The sequence below is a fragment of the Mobula birostris genome, chromosome 5 (genome assembly GCF_030028105.1).
Source record: "Mobula birostris isolate sMobBir1 chromosome 5, sMobBir1.hap1, whole genome shotgun sequence".
Classification (NCBI taxonomy): domain Eukaryota; kingdom Metazoa; phylum Chordata; class Chondrichthyes; order Myliobatiformes; family Myliobatidae; genus Mobula; species Mobula birostris.
This window is the reverse complement of record NC_092374.1, coordinates 184,288,920-184,301,878: the sequence shown is the minus strand read 5'-3', so window position 1 is coordinate 184,301,878 and position 12,959 is coordinate 184,288,920. Positions and strand designations below refer to the sequence as shown.

At 42.6% G+C, this 12,959-nt stretch overlaps 1 protein-coding gene across 2 annotated transcripts in view; it reads left to right on the top strand.

Annotated features, from left to right (window-relative positions):
• Positions 1-1,477: 1,477 nt before the first annotated feature.
• The window catches only part of LOC140198117 (hepatic and glial cell adhesion molecule-like), a 56,269-nt gene continuing 44,787 nt past the window's right edge, over positions 1,478-12,959 (top strand). Inside the window, exons 1-4 of one of the 2 annotated variants that reach the window (XM_072259044.1) lie at positions 1,478-1,603; positions 3,611-3,778; positions 10,089-10,241; positions 11,907-12,206. In XM_072259044.1, coding sequence (XP_072115145.1) covers positions 10,181-10,241; positions 11,907-12,206 — 361 coding nt within the window. In that variant the 5' untranslated portion in view covers positions 1,478-1,603; positions 3,611-3,778; positions 10,089-10,180. Of the gene's footprint in view, positions 1,604-1,635; positions 1,765-3,610; positions 3,779-10,088; positions 10,242-11,906; positions 12,207-12,959 lie in introns of those variants that run through there. The other variant, XM_072259045.1, reaches the window with a different exon arrangement.

The following is a 12,959-nucleotide window of genomic DNA, read 5'->3' as shown; positions in this document are numbered from 1 at the left end:
TTTCTTTATGATCCTATCTACCTGTGACATGACTTCCAATGAATTATGGACCTGTATTACCAGATCCCTTTGTTCTACCACACTCCTCAGTGCCTTACCATTCACTGTGGAAGAACTATTCTGGCTGGTCCCACTGAAGTGCAACAACTGGCACTTGTCTGCATTAAATTCAATCTGCTATTTTTCAGCCCATTTTTCCAGCTGATCCAGATCCCTTTGCAAGCCACGATAGCCTCCCTTGTCCACCACATTCGCAAACTTGAGGTCATCAAGCAAATTTGCTTATCTCATTAACCACATTACCATCCCGATTGTTGAAATTGATGACAAATGACAATGGACCCATCATTGCTTCCTGTGGCACTCTACTAGTCACAGGCCTCCAATAAGAAAGGCAACAATTTACTACTACTCTCTGGCTTCTTCCACAAAGCGAATGTCTAATCCAATTCACTACCTCATCTTGAATGCCAAGCAACTGAACCCTCTGACCAACCTCCCATGCGGGACCTTGCCAAATACCTTGCTGAAGTCCATATAGAGAACATCTACTACCTTGTCTTAATCCATGACCTAACACACACAAGGTCATGCTGACTATCCGTACTCAGTCTATGCTTACCCAAATATTTATATATCTGGTCCCTTAGAATACCTTCCAATAACTTTCCTAATACTAATGTTGGACTGTTTGTTTAGAGCCTTTCTTAAACAAAGGAACAACATTGGTTGTCTTCCAATTCTCTGGTTCCTCTCCTGTCACTAAGGATGATTTAAGGATCTTTGCTAGGGCCCTGGCAGTTTCTGCACTTGCTTCCTGTATGGTCCGAGGCAATACTTCGTCAGGCCCAGGGTTTTTTTTATCCACACTGATTTGCCTCAAGAGAGAAAACACCTTCTCTTCTATAATCTGTACAGGGTCCATGAAGTTGATGCTGCTTTGCCTCATGTCTATAGGCTTTGCATAAATACAAATCCAAAAAAAATTACTTAAGATCACCCACATCACTTTTGGCTCTACACATGGATTACCATTCTGACCACAGGGCCAATTTTTTCTCTTGTAATCCTATCGCTTTTAGCTAATCTGCTGAATCCCTTCCCATTCTCCTTCACCTTGCCTGCTGGAACAACCTCTTGCTTTCTTTTAGCCCTCCCAATTTCTTTCTAAGTGTTTTCTTGCATTTCTTATATATTCCTTAAGCTTCCCATTTGTTCCTATTTGCCTATACCTGCGACGCACCTCCTTATTATTAATATTAACTGGAATTCTCTTTGCATTATTCAGAATAAAGCATGGAATTCCAGAAGGAACTTTCCCTGGTTTAAAATCATTCCGTATATTGATAGAGTTATTATAGGAGTTGATTTTGAAATGCAAATTAATTTATCTTTTTGCTTTTGTCTCCCACGTCATCGTCTTTATTACCCATGTGGCCATAATGTACTAGTAAATTACGTATTTGCTTAGAGGACAGGGATGTTGACACAGTACTTCCCATTCCCGGACTCCACTTCCACATTCTCCATCTTCCCTTCGCGGATGATCTTCGTAATCTTCTTTCTGCTGCTCCCGTTTGCGGCTTCGTCGATTCGATTTCAGGTTAAAAATTGTTTCTATTAATTCCTTTCAATTGAAACTAGCACTATCCCGGGTCCGTGAGCTGGTTAAACCGGAATGAAGCGACAGTTGAAAACTCCATTATTCGTATGCCTCTCCTCATAGCGGGGGTCGATTTACATTGCCGAGGGCGCAGCTCCATTGTAGGTGAATTTTTATCTTGGATCTTCCAGAGAAAAACTTGGACTGGAGCTTATATGCGATCGAATCGAAGCTTATTTTTGTCTGAATTGTTAACTTGTTTTCGAACTGAATGATTAGCGGCTGTCCCGTCCTTTCTTCCTCCTGGCGGAGCGAGCGCCGTGCAGTTACCGCCGCAGACGAGGGGCCTATTTACTGCCACCCTGCTGTACAGCTAACCCGGGGGTTGATTTGCTTTTTCAAACCCGACACCCTCAGGGTCTCACCGTCTGCGCGTTTTCCCTGGTGAAAACAGCCGGTGTGCGTAAACGATCCAAGATCGTGCAATCTGATAACGGATCGTCGTTGAAGAGGAGAGAGATATATCCTTCGATGTTTGGGAGGTCTAAGCCTAAATTTACTTTTGGAAATATAATTCTTCGCTTACGCAGTTTTAACAAAGGCGTTCGTAAACGAAATGCATCCCGTAAGTAGCGTAGCGGTTACTGCGACGCTACCGGAGCTCGGGGTGTTCGGTTCACGGCATAAAAATGTTGGAAACTCTTGGGACTCTGTATATTCCTCCTCTCATCAAAGATGACCGATTAGTATCTTTGTAACGAAAGAGAATATACAGATGCTGGAAATCCAAGCAACACACAGAAAATGCAGGAGGAATTCAGCACACCAGGCAAAATCTTTGGGAAAAAAAAGTACAGTCGACGTGTCGTTCCGAGACCTTGTATTTTGTGGTCGGTTAGTAGGCTAACTGGTCATTTTTAATTGTCCTGTTATTAACTGGGTGGGTTCTTCGGTGGCGCGGCTCTTTGCGTTGGAAGGGCCTGTTCTGTGCTTTAGCACTTAATTAATACATAAACAAATTTAACTCAGCTGCTTCACAGATTCTGTTGTCGGCCAAATCTGACCAGCTCCCTGTGTTTATGTCAGAAACAAGAGAAAATCTGCAGATCCTGGAAATCCAAGCTACACCCAAAAAAAACAGACCTGCTTTTGCCGAAGGGTGTCGGCCCAAAATGTCGACTGCACTGATTTCAATCGATACTGCTAGGCTTGCTGCGATCCTCCAACCGATTGTGTGTATTCCCCGTGTTTCTGTTCTCATTATTTTGGAGCAGATCTCCAGCGAACGTTCAGCAGACTACGTATACCCAAGATTTCCTGTCAGTTTCGTGTCCATTTTGAATCAGTTTCAGTCCAGATTAAATCTGGAACCAAAACGCCAACTGTCCATTTTCCTCCCCTGTGATTCATTTTCTTGCAGGTATTTACAGGAAAAAAAGATATGCACCTGAAAAAATATGTTGTGATTGAAAACAAGATTTACAAATAAGGCATTGGAAAGTTCACAAGGTTTCCATTGGATCAATATCTGTATAACAATGTCAATTTTAAGCAGTTGGTGATGTTGGTTCATTGTCTGTTTGGAAATCTGATGGCAGAGGATGAAACTGTTTTTAAAATATTGAGTGTGAGTCCACAGCATCTTGTACTTCCTCCCTGATGGTAGCAATGAGAATAGGGTATGTCACCGGTGAAGGAGGGTCTTTAATGAAGGATGCACCCTTTTTGAGACAATAGCTTTTGAAGATGTTTTCAATGCTGGGGGGGCGGTGGAGGCTAATTGCCCATGATGGAGCTGGCTGACATTTTACAATCCTGTGCAGTGGCCCCTTCAGACCGGATGGTGTGCCACCAGTTAAAATGCTATCCACGGTATTGTAACTCTGCTCTGATCAGCTCAGACCTAGGGAAGTTATGGTCAGTGAGTGGGACTTGAACTTGCAACTTGAGAAAAATCAAGATGTTATTCACTGAGTACAGCGGCTTATTTTCACACTTCCTTTTCAGAATGCAGAAGATGGGGCTGAGCTCCTTTCCTGAACCACTGCCGTCTTTCTGGTGAACTCCCACAGAGCCTTTGCGGAAGGACAATTAAGTTTTATCTCCAGCAATGATGAAGGACCAATGACTATACTTCCAAGACCCAATGGTGTTGACCTGGAAGGCAACCTTCTGGTAATGATCTTTTCATGTCTGAAGTCCTTTTTCTTTGTTATAGAGTCATGCAGCATGGAAGCAGATCCCTCAGCTCACCATGTCCTTGCTGGCCTACACAGATCTGATTTATCAGCATTTGGCCTGTGGCCGTTTGTGCTTTGGTGACTCAAGTGCTTGTCAAGGTTGTAAGGGTACTTGTATCCAGCACTTTCTCAGGCAGGGCATTCCAGATTGCACCCACCTTCTCAGTGAAAACAAAATCTTCAGATTTCCTCCAAACCACTTGGTTCTCACCAAAAATCTATGATCTCTGGTCTCAGTCAACTCTGTTCTGGAGAAAAGTTTCCTACTGTGCTCCCAACCTGTGACTTGCCATAGGCCAGGTACATAGGAGGGAACACTCAAGATTGTTTACAAGGAAACAACCTTGCAAAATGCTCAGGCCCCTCTCAATCTTATCTACTCCAAAGAAAGCAGTCAGTCTGTCCAGTCTCCCTTCTTAACTGAAATGGTCCATCTTGAACCCCATCCTGGTGAATGTCCTTGGGACCTTCTCCAGTGGAATTGTATTCTTCATATAGTGTGATGCCAGAACTGCACACGGTATTCTAACTATGGCATGACAATGTTTGATAAAGTTGCCTCAGGGATTCCCTGATAGTTGATATGGTTGTTCATGGGTGTATATGGTGTGTTGGCCTTCATTAATTGGGGGATTGAGTTCAAGAGCCATGAGGTAATGTTACAGCTTTATAAAGCCCTGGTTATACCACATTTGGCCACCTCATTACAGGAAAGATGTGAAAGCTTTAGACAGGGTGCAGAGGAGGTTTACTCAGATGTTGCCATGCATGTCTTATGAAGATGTGTTGAGTGAGTGAGGGGTTTTCTCTTTGGAGCAAAGGTGGATGAGAGATGGCTTAGTAGAGGTGTATAAGAGGCATAGATAGAGTTAATAGCCAGAGACCTTTCTGCAGCACGGAAGTGGCTAGTACAAGGGGGCATAATTTTTAGGTGATTGGAGAAAGATATAGTGGGATGTCAGAGCCATGTCAAAAATGAGGGGTAAGTTAGAGAGTGGTGGGTGTGTGGAATGCCCTGCCAGGGTTGGTGGTAGAGGCAGATAGATTAGAGGCATTTAATGAACTTAAATTCACACATGGATGATAAAAAATGGAGGTTTAGATTGATCTTACAGAAGGTTAAGAGGTTGGAAGAATATTGTGGCCCATGGGCCCTGTACTATTCTCCAATGTTCTGTGCTTTATGTTTTTGATAACATTTATTTGTCCAATCTAGAAAGAAATTTGGGAGCTTCTTCTAAATTTCAGTGAATACAAAACTAGTCAACATGTTGGCTACTCATTTGGCAATCCTGTTACTCCAGGTGTCAGACTGCTGAGCCTTCACTATACTCCCTCAGTTTAGAATATTGCCATCCTTAGATAAGGAGACCAATCATGCAAATGGTCGGGCTACACAGTGATGTAAGTAACACAGCTGCGGCCTCACAGTTTCAATGACCCTCTTTCAATCCTGTCCTGCTGTATTCAAATCTACTTGCTCCATAGATTAAAATATAATTTGCTAGTTTCATTGCCTGCTACACCTGTCTGCCTGCTTTCAGTAACTTGTGTACGATGACACCAAAGCCTTTATGTAAACTAACTCTTTCCAAGTTTTGGCACCACTCTGATAACGTGACTCTATCTATTTTCTCAGTCAAAATGGGGTAATTACACATGTTGTGCTGCATCAGCTGCCTTTTTGCTCATTGGCTCAGTCTGTATTCATACTCTTTAGTTTTTTTTCTGTCGTAATCAATTTTTGTTCATCCTTAGCTGAAGTTTACTCTCAACCCTCAGATTTGCTACTTTGTCTGGCAAACTTGTGTGACTGCTGCTTGTCACAAATAACACCTTAACTTTCTGACTAACAGACCCCAATCAGTTAAGTTGGACAACCTCTCCTCCTCCATGCTCACCTGGAACACCGGTGTCCCTCAAGGCTGTGTGCTGAGCCCTCTTCTGTACTCCCTATTCACCTATGACTGCGTTCCTGTACACGGTTCTAACTCCATAATCCAGTTCACAGACGACACCACGGTGGTTGGCCTGATCAGGGGGCATGACGAGACGGCCTACAGGGACAAGGTCCAGCACCAGGCCGCGTGGTGTGCCGACAGCAACCTGGCCCTTAACACCCAGAAGACCAAGGAGATCATTGTGGACTTAAGGCATGCTAGGAGCCACACTCACATCCCCATCTACATCAACGGAGCTATAGTGGATCGTGTATCAAGCTTCAAATTCCTTGGTGTCCACATTTCCGAGGATCTCACCTGGTCCCTGAACTCCTCCTTCCTGGTCAAAAAGGTGCAATAGCGCCTCTATTTCCTGCGGAGCATCGAGAAAGCTCACCTCTGTCTCAGGATACTGACGGACTTTTACCGCTGTACAGTTGACAGAATACTCACCAACTGCATCTCACTGTGGTATGGCAATTGTCCCGTATCGGACTGCAAAGCACTCCAGCGTGTGGTGAAAACTGCCCAGCGAACTATCGGCACTCAATTGCCCACCATTGAGAACATCTGCCATAAAGGCTGCCTGGGCAGGGCGAAAAGCATTATCAAGGATGCCTCTCACCCTAACCATAGACTTCTTACTCTCCTCCCATCCGGTAGGCGCTACAGGAGCCTCCGGTCCTGCACCAGCAGGCACAGGAAGAGCTTCTTCCCTGAGGCTGTGACCTTGCTGAACCTCACATCACAGCGCTAAGCAGTATTGCACCCATATTGTACTGTCTCAGTACCTTTATATTTGTGTGTTGTAGCACTTACTTTTTCTTCTCAGTTATTTTGTAAATAACACTATTCTTTGCATTTCTGCAGATGCTAACTGCATTTCATTGGCTTTGTATCTGTACTCGGCACAATGACAATAAAGTTGAATCTAATCTAATCATATCTGAACTTCTTGTTTATGTCTATTTTCCCTCTGAGTGCCTCTTGTAACTCTTGTATTTGTTACTCAGATACTAGCCATTGCCTTATCTAGAATTGTACTTTTTAATGAAGGTACTGTAATCACCAGCTAATCCCGCATTCCTTTGTAATTTACTTTGCTTAACTTTAGGTTTTGAATTGACGTACTTCATGTTATGTATTAATGAAACATTCTGTCAGGACTGGCCACATTTCCTAAAATATCTCTGCATGACAAGATTATCAGCCAATCCTATCTTGTTAGACAAGACCTCAAAGTTCAAAGTCAATTTATTATCAAAGTATGTCACCATGTACTACCCTGAGAGTCATTTTCTTGCAGGCATTCACAGTAGAACAAAGAAACACATCAGAATCAACAAAAATTACTTACAGAGGCTGATAATCAGATAACATATAACTACATAACAATTACAGCACGGAAATAAGCCATCTCGGCCCTTGTAGTCCGTGCTGAACGCTTACTCTCACCTAGTCCCATCTACCTGCACACAGCCCATAACCCTCCATTCCTTTCCTGTCCATATACCTATCCAATTTTTTTTAAAATGACAAAATCAAAACTGCTCCTACCACTTCTACTGGAAGCTCGTTCCACACAGCTACCACTCTCTTAGTAAAGAAGTTCCCCCTCGTGTTACCCCTAAATTTTTGCCCTTTAAATCTCAACTCATGTCCTCTTGTTTGAATCTCCCCTACTCTCAATGGAAAAAGCCTATCCACGTCAACTCTATCTATCCCCCTCATAATTTTAAATACCTCTATCAAGTCCTCCCTTAACCTTCTACACTCCAGAAATAAAGACCTAACTTGTTCAATCTTTCTCTGTAACTTAGGTGATGAAACCCAGGTAGCATTCTAGTAAATCTCCTCTGTACTCTCTCTATTTTGTTGACATCTTTCCTGTAATTTGGTGACTAGAACTGTACACAATACTCCAAATTTGGCCTCACCAATGCCTTGTACAATTTTAATATTATATCCCAACCCCTATACTCTGATAGGCATACTATGCTCTGATTTATCAAGGCCAGTGTACCAAAAGCTTTCTTCACCACCCTATCCACATGAGATTCCACCTTCAGGGAACAATGCATCATTATTCCTAGATCACTCTGTTCTACTGCATTCCTCAATGCCCTACCATTTACCATGTATGTCCTATTTTGATTCGTCCTACCAAACTATAGCACCTCATACTTATCAGCATTAAACTCCATCTGCCATCTTTCAGCCTACTCTTCTAACTGGCCTAAATCTCTCTGCAAGCTTTGAAAACCTACTTCATTATCCACAACTCCACCTATCTTAGTATTACCTGCATACTTACTAATCCAATTTACCACCCCATCATCCAGATTAATGCATATGACAAACAACATTGGACCCAGTACAGATCCCTGAGGCACACCACAAGTCACAGCCTCCAACGTGACAAACAGTTATTCACCACTACTCTCTGGCATCTCCCATCCAGCCACTGTTGAATCCATTTCACTACTTCAATATTAATGCCTAACGATTGAACCTTCCTAACTAACCTTCCATGTGCAACCCTGTCAAAGGCCTTACTGAAGTCCATATAGACAACATACACCAATTTACCCTCGTCAATTTTCCTAGTAACCTCTTCAAAAAATTCAATATTTGTCAAACATGACCTTCCATGCAAAAATCCATGTTGACTTCCTAATCAGACCCTGTCTATCCAGATAATTAAATATACCATCTTTAAGAATGCTTTCCATTAATTTACTCTTTGATGCAGTCCCCGATATTACGAATCCTCTTTGCAGGTTGGATCATCCTCCCGTCTCCTGATGCTCCTTAGCTGGTTCTGCATCGTTCGAGTTAAAAATCTTTTGTCAATATTGCACTGACTCCAAACAACTCCACATAATTCAATTTCTATCCATAAATACTGAAAATGCTTAGAAATTCAGCTCCCAACCTTGAGTCACCCTACAACCTTCTTAATGGCTGGCACTAACTTAAAGAGTCAGTTCACCCATCTTACTTTGAACACTTCATGTATCTTCCAACAACTTACAGTTTATCTTTGATTTTATACACAGCTTGACATTTTTCATTGTTTGTTTTTTAATCATGAATCGATTTGCTTCTGCTATATTTGGAATCTATTTCTTCAGTTCAAAGGAAATTTACTATCAAGGTACAGACACTCAGTGAGGATACTTAACAAAGTAGTCACTGAGTTTATGCATGTGGTCATCTGCTGCTGTAGCCTATCTACTTCAAGGTTCAATGTGTTGAGTATACAGAGATGCTCTTCTGAAGAGCATGGTTGTAAATCCTCATTACTTGAGTTACTGTCGCCTTCCTGTCAGCTTGAGCCAGTTTGGTCATTCTCTGCCCAACTCTGTTATTAGCAAGGCGTTTTCTCCCACAGACCTGATGCTCACTGGATGTTTTGTTTTTTACACCATTCTTTGTAACCCCTAGAGATTGTTGTGTGTGAAACTCCCAGAAGACAGCAGTTTGAGATTCTCAAAGCACCCCATCTGGCACCAAAAAACTCTTCACAGTCAAAGTCACTTAGGTCACCTTTCTTCCCCATTCTGATGTTTGGCCTGAACTAACCTCTTGACCATATCTCATGCTTTCATGTATTGAGTTGCTGCCACATGATTGCCAGATTAGATATTTACATTAACAAGTGGGTATAGAGTTGTTCCTAATAAAATGGCCACTTGCTACATTATTAAGTATCTCCACTGAGTGTTGTTACTAGCTGTATGAACAGCTGGACTGTTCCCCTCTCATGAACTTTCTTTCCAACCTGGATGAACTTTTCTTTGCCTCAATTCTTTCTCACCTGGCTGCCGAGGATGATGCCCCTTGCTCTATGTGGTGCTGTCCCCAGCTGCAAGTACATTCCTTTTAACTCCCCCAAGTAATCAGCCTCCTGGACTGCAGTGCTCTGCCATCAGGTTGCTTGTCCTGATGGTCCCTACACTCACTCACAGGGTCTGCAAGATTTGACAAATGCAGGGACGCAGTCTGCTAAATACCTTCTCTTGGATTCCCGTGGTTGCCTGAATTGTCACATTCTCTTATTGAATTACAAGTATTTTATTGGAGGGTTACCTATAAGTTTATCAACAATTTCATGTACCTGTAATCTCTTCTCTATTTAGGAAGCAATGATGCTTTTTTAACTATTTCCTCAACCTGCCCTTCCATTTGCAATTTGCATGTGCAGTATGCTCCCAGGCCAGTTTTGGAATTGTGACCTCTAGCTTGTTTATACAGTATATTTTTTGTCCTTTCCCTTTCTTCCACTCTCTCTACATGATGCAGGTCTCTCTGGCGTGGAATCTCGCTGTCTACAGCTACCTCTGCCCCTGCTCTCCATTACTGAGTGAGCGTCCAGTGCCAACACCTCTGCACAGATGAAGACATTTAGCTGCTTTTTGTTCTTCCTCTCGCAGCTTCTCAGCCAGTGGGCTGCAGGTAAAACTATTTTCCAGTCTCTGCAGGCGTTCGGTGACTGCAATCTGGCCCAAGAGCTGATTCAGTGAGAAGAAAAGTGAAAGTACATTGTTTGAAATGTAGTTACCTGTTGAAAATATTACAAATTGTGTATACAGGGGCATGCAAAAGTTTGGGCACCCCGGTCAAAATTTCTATTACTGTGAATAGCTAAGCAAGTAAAAGATGAACTGATTTCCAAAAGGTCATAAAGTTAAAGATGACACATTACCTTAATATTTTAAGCAAGAAAACTGTTTTATTTCCATCTTTTACAGTTTCAAAATAACAAAAAAGGAAAAGGGCCCGAAGCAAAAGTTTGGGCACCCTGCATGGTCAGTACTTAGTAACACATCCTTTGGCAAGTATCACAGCTTGTAAATGCTTTTTGTAGCCAGCTAAGAGTCTTTCAATTCTTGTTTGGGGGATGTTTGCCCATTCTTCCTTGCAAAAGGCTTCTAGTTCTGTGAGATTCTTGGGTCGTCTTGCATGCACTGGCTTTTGAGGTCTATCCACAGATTTTCAATGATGTTTAGGTTGGGGGACTGTGAGGGCCATGGCAAAACGTTCAGCTTGCGCCTCTTGACGTAGTCCATTGTGGATTTTGAGGTGTGTTTAGGATCATTATCCTGTTGTAGAAGCCATCCTTTTTTCATCTTCGTCTTTTTTACAGATGATGTGATGTTTGCTTCCAGAATTTGCTGGTATTCATTCTTCCCTCTACCAGTAAATGTTCCCTGTACTGGCTGCAACACAAGCCCAAAGCATGATCGATCCACCCCCGTGCTTAACCGTTGGAGAGGGGTTCTTTTCATGAAATTCTACACCATTTTTTCTCTAAACATGCCTTTGCTCATTGCGAAAAGTTCTATTCAAAAGGTTCAAAGGAACATCTAAACAAATCTGATGCATTTTGGAAACAAGTCCTGTGGACTGATGAAGTCAAAATGGCCCTCACAGTCCCCTGACCTAAACATCATCGAGAATCTGTGGATAGACCTCAAAAGAGCAGTGCATGCAAGACGGCCCAAGAATCTCACAGAACTAGAAGCCTTTTGCAAGGAAGAATGGGTGAAAATCCCCCAAACAAGAATTGAAAGACTCTTAGCTGGCTACAAAAAGCATTTACAAGCTGTGATACTTGCCAAAGGGAGTGTTACTAAGTACTACCATGCAGAGTGCCCAAACTTTTGCTTTGGGCACTTCTTTTTTGAACTTTTTCAGGCTTGTTTTTATTTTTTTTTTGTGCTTTACACCCATTCCTTTCTGTTTTGCTGTGCCAGGAAAGGGGTTTTGGGGGGGATGACAAGTTAGTTGTGTTCTGTTCAGTTATTTTGTGCAGGGAGAGGGGGGAATTGGGGTTTGATGTACATTTCCTGCTGTGTGCAGGGGTTTTGGGGGCTGATGATCAGGACGCCATTCTTTTTCTGTTGGGTGGGATGTTTGATGATTTTTTTCCTCAGATTCTGTGGCTATATGGAGAACACAAATCTCAGAGTTGTATATGAATTCATACTTTGATAATAAATGAACCTTTTGAGAATTTTTTTTTTTTGGTTGCCAAACTGAAAAGATAGACACAGTACATCTGCTTGTGTTTGTCAATGAGTGTATCTGAGCCGTGACTCTGAGTGTCTTGCTTTTTAGCTCAGGAGCTGAGACACAGCATTGTGGCTGCTACAGGTTCTTCCGTTCATTTCCCTGGAACCGAAAAGGAATTCATGGACTTGAACTGGGAGTTTTCAAATCCTGCCAGAACACTTCCCATCACAGCTGTGGGTGGACGGCACCCTATCATATTCGAGAAGTACAGGAATCGCATTGAAGTTAACACCTCAAATGGATCCTTTGTGCTATACACTGTAGAGAAAGCAGACAGTGGCAATTACAAAATGACAGTGGATTTAGACCCAAAGTGGACCAGGATTCTAACTCTTCAAGTCTTTGGTAAGTCCCCAGACAATCTGTAGTCGCTGATGTAAAACAATTCTATGTGGCAGGATGCTGAGGCAACATGTTGTTCTGTATTAGTTGTTTTGGAAGCTCAGTGATTATATTCATGTTCAGGGTTTATTGGGTATGTATGGCCATGACAGAGTATAAATGCCATGAAAATCAGCATCATGCAGCAGCAGCAGCAGAAACAAGAAGAGCATAAATTAATATAAATTATATGTAATTTATATGTTACTATGGTTTGTTCATTTTTGTCATCCAGAGAGAGAAAGATGTGTAGTTTCTGTATCTTAGGAGTGTTCAAGAACCTCCTGACAGTGGGAACAAGCTGTTATGAAACTGGGCCTTCAGGCTCCTGTACTTCTATCTGCTGGGAGAATTGAGAGGAGGGTGTGGCCTGGATGCTGGGAGTCACTAAAGATGCACCAATGATGCAGTATTGTACGTGTGTTATCAGCACCCTCCTGTATGGTAGCGAGACTTGGACCACCTACTCCAAGCAGGAGAAGAATCTCAATAGTTTTCACCTGCGCAGCCTTCGCCGCATCCTCGGCATCACCTGGAGAGACAAAGTCCCAAACTCTGAGGTCCGCTCCTGCGCTGGACTTCCCACAATGTTCACGCTTTTAAGACAATGCAGACTGCGCTGGCTGGGCCACGTCCATCGTATGAAGGATGGTAGACTGCCAAAGGACATCCTCTCCGGAGAATTAGCAACAGGCAAAAGGAACGTTGGTAGACCCC